General features: G+C 35.5%; 2 protein-coding genes across 4 annotated transcripts; both read right to left on the reverse strand.

Annotated features, from left to right (window-relative positions):
* Nucleotides 1-57: 57 nt before the first annotated feature.
* Nucleotides 58-1,578, reverse strand: LOC140966936 (probable protein phosphatase 2C 51). Its single transcript, XM_073427248.1, has 3 exons — nt 1,429-1,578; nt 764-1,075; nt 58-601 (listed from the first exon to the last, which is right to left on the reverse strand). Exons 2-3 carry the CDS (start codon nt 1,065-1,067, stop codon nt 411-413), a joined length of 495 nt encoding a protein of 164 aa, XP_073283349.1. The 5' UTR covers nt 1,068-1,075; nt 1,429-1,578; the 3' UTR covers nt 58-410.
* Nucleotides 1,579-2,089: 511 nt separating this feature from the next.
* LOC140966934 (protein TIFY 4B-like) lies at nt 2,090-6,619 on the reverse strand. Of its 3 annotated transcripts, XR_012173458.1 has the most exons (10): nt 6,273-6,619; nt 6,006-6,166; nt 5,675-5,823; nt 5,123-5,213; nt 4,751-4,913; nt 4,397-4,462; nt 3,490-3,550; nt 3,188-3,399; nt 2,498-2,555; nt 2,090-2,360 (listed from the first exon to the last, which is right to left on the reverse strand). XR_012173458.1 is itself a non-coding variant. In XM_073427246.1 (9 exons), the coding sequence occupies exons 1-8, from the start codon at nt 6,433-6,435 to the stop codon at nt 3,189-3,191; spliced, it is 1,065 nt and encodes a 354-aa protein (XP_073283347.1). In that variant the 5' UTR covers nt 6,436-6,619; the 3' UTR covers nt 2,091-2,555; nt 3,188. The 3 variants fall into 3 exon arrangements, 2 of the variants coding, with proteins under 2 accessions (XP_073283347.1, XP_073283348.1); XM_073427246.1 differs by having other exon boundaries at nt 2,091-2,555; XM_073427247.1 differs by lacking the exons at nt 2,090-2,360; nt 2,498-2,555 and having other exon boundaries at nt 3,185-3,405.
* Between the last annotated feature and the right edge of the window lie 1,916 nt (nt 6,620-8,535).

Genomic DNA, 8,535 nt, shown 5'->3' on the forward strand with positions numbered 1-8,535 from the left:
TGACATCCTGACAAAATCCTCTATCAACCCAATTTTGAATATTTGAAGTCCACATATACTTCACATATATTTCCCAGCTTGACGGAGGGTGTTGAATATCTAAATATTTATCTAGTTGACAAGGATATTATTTATTTGTATTTAAATTTTTATTAGGATTAAAATACTTTTTGTATTAGAGGGATATGTTGGTAGACTAGAACTTGCTTATTTTCTGCTTTGTACGTTCAGATTAATCAATAAAAAAGAGAGATCTTCTTTCTCCCACTCTCGGTACATCAAACTACAACATCAAGCATCAAACTTATGGTTCGATTTTTGTCCAAACCATTCAGAATTCATCATTTCACGAAGTTGAAACAAAGAATTGGCACAATAAATTTACTGAATTCAAAACCCAAACCTCTTGCTTACATATCAAATGTTTGTGACTCGCTATCGTTTTTGGAGATCAAACGCACTCGATTGTACTCGAGGAACACAACATGCATGAAAAGGTAATCCAAAATCTTTCGTGAAGCCAGCTCGCTTGCTTCCTCGCCTCCATGGCCATCAAATATTGCTGCAACACCTACAGTAACCTCCTCGACCACATCTTTACCTGGATTTATGGCAAGCATCTTGAGATTTTATATAGTCATTTGTCCAACAATTGCAATCAAGCCGAATGGCAAACATTGGAAAAGATAGTTGTGTGCTTTATAAATGATGTACCGGGAAGGGAATAAACCTACATGGCAATTTCATATGATACCAATGTCACCTGAAAAAGGCAATTTCATATCAAGATCACATGTAATACGGTCTTCTTGATACTCTCTATGACCTTGAAGAGTTGCAAATTGGCAATTCTTTGTTGAATTCTGAGAAGATTCTGCAGAAAGAAACCATTGAGGACACTCGGGCGAATTAAAAACAGCCGGGGCACCACCTTCTTCATATGCCATCATACATGACACTGAAACCCCATGAGCAATAAATGGAATAGTGCAGAGCAATACGCCTAAGCATGCTATATTCGCAAGCCCTTTGGCTTTCATTATGAAGTTTGTAATCAAAAAAAGCATCCAAACACCTACAAACAGTGTGAGCTTGGTTTTTGTCAGCAACAGCCATACAGCGTCCACAATATTATTTGCAAGAATATCTTTACGTATTTAACTGGAAATTCACATAATTCACCAATTTACCGGTTTAAATAACCCTCAAATCTATTTACCAGAGTCCTCACAGATAATCACTCCTCGTACGTCATTTCCTCGTCGATATATAAAATAAAAACCAAACCCAAAACTCCTAAAACAAGGAAATGATTATCTGACACCGTTAAGGAACGAAAGCTCAGAATTCTTAAAAATAACAAAACAAATAAAAAGAATAACTGAATCATACTTATGCAAAGATGAATAAAATAGAAAGAATGCATACCTCAATTCGACGTCAGGGCTTCGTTCTTGGTTCTTGCAAACAGGGATTGAAGTATTGAACAATGGTGTGAAGGTGGGTTGGACCAGAAAATATATAGACCTGGCCTTGACGGCTCAATCCTAAATGCGGCCCATTAATAAAGAAGGCCCATAATCTTCATGCTTCGTCGTCGAAGATGATATTTTTTTTATATATAATCTATTTTTTTAATAGCTAAACTAGCTTTTGGTTTTTGAGATCTCACGTCCCAACTAGGTCAAGAGATGATTGGCTCATTATTGTTGTTGTTTCGTAATTTATTTCAGAGGGTTAAATGTATTTAAAGCGTTGGTGATCGAGTTAATATACGATACTTGTAATTAGAATGGTAATTTAAAATACGCATTTCCATTTACATTATGTGTGTAACAAAACAAATGGTATATGCCTAATAATTTTGAATCTGAAATCGAATAATTAATTGATCATTAAAATAAAAACCAGCTCCAAAACAGTTACCATTTTAACTTGAGTGCAAATCAAATTCAAGTAAATATCGATCCATTCAAGTTAAAACTTAAACGAATAATATATATTGTAATGAAGTAAAACTCGATTTCATCATTGCGAGATTATGCACCGTAAAAGCAACTCCAACGTTTTCCCTTTATTTGCCAAAATGGATCCACAAAATTCATATCCAAGCCCTAGTCTTGAGTCGACAAGGCAAATAAAGGGAAAACGGTTTTGTTAAGTTACTTTTACTATGGTCGAAAAAACTTAACCAGGCGAGATACGGGTGATAACGGATTGAACATACACAAAGAATGTTCCTAAACGATAACATATTCAAAACAATACATGGTGTTTTACACTGCCGTAGTCCTCAAGATTACGGCCTCTGCTCGAGATATTTCCCGACTAAAGGGTATTCCCCCTCCACCCAGATTCAACTAAAGAAGAAAAAGAAACTTATGGAGCTCTGCTTCAAGGGAAGAAAGACCTATTCTAAACATACTCGTACGACATATTTGACAGCAAAATGACAGTGCCCTACACTATGGAACAAAGTGCCAATAGCACATCATACCTTCTAAGAAAAAAAACAGCTTTATATTCCAACTTGAGTCAGTTTGAGTTCTATAAACCTGAAAAGCAACAGTTTCTCATCAGTTTTTGAATGGCATTCCCTTGTCATTTCCCTCCCCTTTCAGGGCAGTGAAACACTATCAATTGTTTCAATATTGCCACCAACATGGAAAGTTTGGGATAAAAATTGAATTTCATTCAAGTGCCTTTAGAAGAGCAAAACTTTCTCAAGTTTGCCTCCATAGGCCTAGCCATTCACAAACAATTTTTGACAAACAAAGGAGGAACTTTAACAACAATGCTTATTGAATTTACTTGGTTTCTTGATTTTGTTTACTTGGTATCCTATTGGGGAACGATGCAACCGAACAAAGGCCAACATTATCAACATCTTCAGACATGGTAAAGGACCCTTCATTATAATGTCTTTGTGACACCTTTCCCCTTAAGCAAGCAAGTTATGTTTTCCATTCTTGTTAAAAAAAAATTTTCAGTTCTGTTACTTATTAATAGTATTATTTTGATTTCTTCTTCATATTAAGTTCACAAGTTATTCACTGGTATATATTATACATAGATAACCATTAACGACGTAGCAAAAGTTTTGGAAAAATAACAACACTGCTGAGGAAAAATGGCATCCTAATTTCATTGTCGTAAAAAAAGAATACCACAAAGTCAAAGATCTAACCTTAATTATCCAGACCACAAGATGTATAAACATTCTTTACGAACTCATAATTCACCAAACTGTGTGGTCTAGAATGTTGCCTTATTTGGGGCGGTGAGTATGTGTCACTATCAACCAGGGGCTCATTCGGTATTTGATTGCCCATGTGATGGTTAAAGCATACGTCCAAGCTTGTGCATGAGGTTATTCCTGCCCTCCTCTTTCTCTTAAACCTTCACCTAACAGAGATATGAGCAACCAACAAGAGCCAGAAGTAATTGTCTTTCCAGTTATGCAGATAGCAACTCAATTATTTAAGATACCTGTCTTTTCTTTTCTCAAGATATCTTCGCACACATGCTTTTCTATTTGATGGACCGTCCACTGTTTTGAAGATAAGTTACATCAGACTGAGGAATAATAAAGAAAACATGACAGGTCCTGTTATTAATGCTGTCTACTGCAGGTTCACATTCGGAGTCTCTCGTTGAAAGTAAAGATGAATAATTGGAGTCAGCATTGTCCTAGCACATTCAAGCCAAGTTTGTGTTTTTTGGATAGATAGGAATCATGGTAACCTGATAGCATTCTCATCATGCTCCAATTTTACATAGCAATAATTTGACATTATAATTTTAAAAACTGAACAGATTTATGTCTACGATGACAACAAGCACACATTGTCCCAGCAATGTTTCACATAGAAAACTTTTAATCTAAGAGACTCATCAATGATTAGGTAACAATATGATTGAATTTGATATTCAGTGCCAAGAATAGCAAGCAGTTTAATCAATCATTAAATATGTTACCTCGGTAACACATAAAACAATGGGCAAAACTTTGATCATACACTGCTATAATTTCCATCCATTCCATGTTACCTTCCACTTTGCTGTTTTCACCAAACCGATCCATCACACCGTAATTATCATTTTCAAAGAAAAAGTAACCATAAATTCATATACACAAATAAGGAAGAGATGAAAACAAATGAAAATACTTTTTTTTTTTGATAAGGCATGGCAAAGCCTTTAGTTTCAAGAGAACTTTGCTGCCTCCAACTTCAATGCAAACGTCATTGAAGCATGATCACTGGTGAGTTTATGATGGTGGTAGTAATAATAGCATAAAGTTTCAACTCCCAGTGATGACTATTGCTACAATGGCACATTATTGATACAGTCATTTGAACAACTTTTTTGAAGTGGTATATGAAGGCATGTTTACCAGGGTTCTCTACATGAAGTGTGTTGCTTTCTTCATCACAATCTTGACAATCGTCGCTTACTTTCACTGTACAAAAATTTCCAAAATTGTAAACAAGGAATTATTTCAAAAGCAGTTGTCAATCTCAATGTGTATCGGAAGTTGGTACAAGAGCAAATCAGCACAATAGACATTTGATAATCTATCAGCTCACACACACAAGCGGGGGCCCACTTACACACATGCGCACGTGCACTCTAAGATACACACACACACACACACACACACACACACAGAGATACTCATTAGGTATTTAAATTGGCTTTTGTGAGAGATGGCTATAATCATGATCTTGTACCACAAACTTCTAATCACCTGTTTGTGTAGTTAGCAAATGAATAACAGTAGTATCTGGACATGCTTTGTTGTCAACCGATTTTGATCTGCAGGACGAAGATTGCACTAAAACAGTGCCATCATCTGCTTGATCTTGCGGAAACTCCAGCGGATGTGAAGCAATGTGCATTATTGCCCGTGCCTAAGAAATTTGGCAACGTACAAGAGGTGAGTTCAGAGGTAGAAGCTAGCAGGGTAAGCGAGACATTAAAAACTGGGAAATTTAAAAAAGTTGGTAAAATCATTAATTAAGATATAAAAGAATAAATTTAAACAATATACTGGTCTTAATGCATTTTCAGTCATTAAGTGAAAAAAATAATACAAACAAAACAAATGAAGCTTCAATACCTTATCTCCTGGCACATCATCATACACATTCACTTTGCCAGAATAAAATATTGTCATCTGTCCCACTGGCATAATCGTTGAAACAGCGGATCTGGAAATAACAGAGAATCCTCTTCAGAAGATACGTAGGATCCAAGGAATTCCAACATAAGCATTTCAGAAAAAGTAATGTGAAATGAGATTGTCCATTTATTTGTGTCAGTTACGGTTTTAAAATCTCAACTACATAAAACTGAGAAAACATTAGGCGCCACATATCATGATATTAACTTCTTAATAGCTCAATCCGACTGTTTTGTAGAAACAAAATAATATTTTTAAATTCAAGAGTGCATCAGCTAATGTAAGCTGCAGTTAGTTGATATTTTAAGGGAACATAAGCCAGAAACATGATATAACTGAAGTTCGTCCAAATCCTATTTGAATTTGACACTGCTGAAAATAAAAACATCAACAGACGAGAGTTTCGGATAGCAGCAGTACATTACAACCTAAGGAGCAAACCGTGAAATGGAACTAATTAATGTTTGAAAGCGAGACTTAAAAAATGACCTAGGTAGAGAAGAGCCAACATTGGTTGAAACAAGACTCGCAGATAACCCACGGGAATTCTCGGGTTCATCCAGATCCTTTCTACCGTGTGACGCCGTATCTTCTGCCAGTACAGAGGTATTCGCATCCCCGTACATTCGTCGAGGAACCTACATTTAGACAATTAATTTAAAAACTTTACCAACAAAAGAAATTTTCTTAGCAGCATCCCTGAAATTAAGGCAGAAAACGCGTAGAATCTTTCCACTCTTATTCTCCATTGTTTTCCCAGTTTTCCACACGAGCAACTGATACTAACAATAAAACAATGTCCATGGAAAAAATTACTCACATTTTCCGAAACAGTATTGTTGTCATGAAATTTATTAGGGCGGGGAATGCGAAGCTTCTTGCGATAATTGGAGTCGGAATCCTCCGTTGTTTCAAGTAGAGCCTTGAGCATTATCACTTGCTGAATCGCTTGCGACTTGTTCCACGAAGGCCTCCTCATCCCTGCACCCAAAAAAAAAAAAAACTGAAGAAACAAAGGAACTTGTTTAACAGAGATCGCCTTCTTTTTTCTCCGGAGTTAAATGTTTTAAGACAACTACTTCGCAACCTTTATCTTTCAGGTAACGGCGGCAGTCCTCCCGAGTGAGCTGAGCAATGTCATCTTCAGTGAGCTTCTGAAGCGGCTTATCGAGAAGCGATTTGTTGAGAGAAGAATTGCCGGAGGCAGCTTCTTCTTGAGGCGAGGTGACAGATTCCGGCACTAATTCCATCAATTGAGCTTGAGTAGAAGTAAGATCGGGAGCTTGAGGCTCCGATTCCGATGGTCAAATTGTGGCAGGAAGGGAATAAATTGCAGTGTATAGGGTAGCGGGTCCCCGGGACTCGGGAGTCGCAGCAAAAAAATAATAAGGGGAATGGGGGAGGCGAAGTACAACCCCAAGCCGCCACGTAATTGAAGTAAACTTAAATTACATTTGCCACCAATCCATAATCTTCGGTCGGTTTAATTAGTTTTATTTTGGAAATTTTTTTTTAATAAAAAGTTTAATTTTGGCATTTTTTGTTAAAATATTTTGGGTTAATTACGTTGACACAACATTCCATATTTATAATTTATTAATATTACCTATACAAATTATAATTTTTAATATTTCCATAATTATTTTCTGAGAATTTTTCCTAATTTTTTTAGATTAAATATAAATTTTTAATGTTCGCTAAATTTTATTAAACTTTAGTTGTTTTTATTCATGCATAATAGTGTCAATTAAATTGTATATATAATAAAAAAAAACCATTTCATATTTAAATTAAAATAAAATTCAATTAAATTTGATAGTAATTTTAAATTCAATTTGTCAAATGTTAAAAATTTATATTTAATCTAACAAATTATTATCAAATTATATATGTAATCAAATTAAAATAACAGAAAATTGCAACGATCATGAGCTATTTCGATTTTGGATTCTCTCTAGGGTATTCTTTCATAAACGGACTTCTTATGGACATTTCTCCGATAAACAGACTCCTTCTGGCATTTCTCCTTTATTCATATAATATCCTCATCCTTGGAAAATGAGTTCCTTTCGACTCCCTCATCACTCGAACTCAGGATCTCTAAGATAAATACCTAGATTCATGGACACTCTAGAAATCTAGGTATTTATCCTTGAGGTCATGGGTTCGAGTATTGAGAAAAGTGGAAGGAACCCATTTTCCAGGATGAAAATATTTTATGAGTAATTGTGTATGGAAAAGTGTGTGAGGGAGAAGGCTCTAAAAAGATTCCAAAATCGAGATAACCCATGATTGTTACAAAAAAAAATATTGTGACATCATAAAACTAGTTACACAAATGGCATCTTAAGTTTCATAAGAAGAATGAAATATGGAAAAAAAAAAATTCCAGCCCATTAAATATGTTAAGGTGTGGCACGCTATTGTATAATTCTCTTTCTCAAAAATTTCAGCACATCAAAAAATATAAGACGTGGGCATGCCACTTCTTGATTATTTCCTTCAAAATTTCTGCCCATCAATAAACATAAGGCATGGGCACGCCGCTGTTTATTTTCTTCTCTTTCAAATTCTATTTGATCCGACATACCATGCAAATAAAATAAATTTATACCTTTAACCATGTCATTTATATGGATGACAAAAGATCGGGTTCAAACTCGACCACATATAAAAATCGCCCTATTTGGGGCGGGTACAAACCCGATAGGACCTGCCAGGTTTAAGGCAAGTTTGGGGCGACATGGGTTGCGGGTCTAGACTTCTCTTGGCGGCAGAGGTCTCGGGTTTTTCGAAACCTGCCTTATTGTCATACCTAATCATGCAAATATCATGATCAATATAAGACGAGAACGAAACAACAAACACGGCGTCGACGCTAGCCTTTAAAATAATGACTCAGTTTTAAATATTCATCAAATAGAATAGAAAAACTCATAAAACTGAATGTTATTGTGGAAAACGTCAGGTCTCGGATAAGTGCTCTCCCTCAACCCGACCCACCATTCCTCGCCAACCAACGCCACTTCATTATTCATCACATGCTTTGATGAAATCTAGTGAGCCTAAAGACTAAACAAATAATCTAAAGATAACAATTAATACATAATAAGAACGACATGCATGAAACTTTTTCTTCAAACCTCATCATATATTTCTCATCAAATAAACGATGTCTTAAGTGTCATTAGAAGAATGAAATATGGAAAAAAAATCCAGCTCATCAAATATGTTAAGGTGTGGCATGCTATTGTATAATTCTCTTTTTCAAAAATTTCAGCACATCAACAAATAAAAGGCGTGGGCAGGTCACTACATGATTATTTCCTTCAAAATTTCAGCCCATCAAT

The sequence above is a fragment of the Primulina huaijiensis genome, unplaced genomic scaffold, assembly GCF_012295235.1.
Source record: "Primulina huaijiensis isolate GDHJ02 unplaced genomic scaffold, ASM1229523v2 scaffold208286, whole genome shotgun sequence".
In the NCBI taxonomy this organism is placed as follows: Eukaryota; Viridiplantae; Streptophyta; class Magnoliopsida; order Lamiales; family Gesneriaceae; genus Primulina; species Primulina huaijiensis.

Bases quoted from the DNA above. Each gene is read 5' to 3' on its own strand.
- LOC140966936 (XM_073427248.1), bottom strand. From the start codon at position 1,067: ATGCTTTTTTTGATTACAAACTTCATAATGAAAGCCAAAGGGCTTGCG. The intron at 602-763 runs GTGACATTGGTA...CCATAAATCCAG, and splicing joins TATGAAATTGCCTTTTTCAG to GTAAAGATGTGGTCGAGGAG.
- LOC140966934 (XM_073427246.1), bottom strand. From the start codon at position 6,435: ATGGAATTAGTGCCGGAATCTGTCACCTCGCCTCAAGAAGAAGCTGCC. The intron at 6,167-6,272 runs GTTGCGAAGTAG...TTTTGGGTGCAG, and splicing joins CCGTTACCTGAAAGATAAAG to GGATGAGGAGGCCTTCGTGG. The intron at 3,400-3,489 runs GTATCTTAAATA...TGTTAGGTGAAG, and splicing joins CTTGAGAAAAGAAAAGACAG to GTTTAAGAGAAAGAGGAGGG.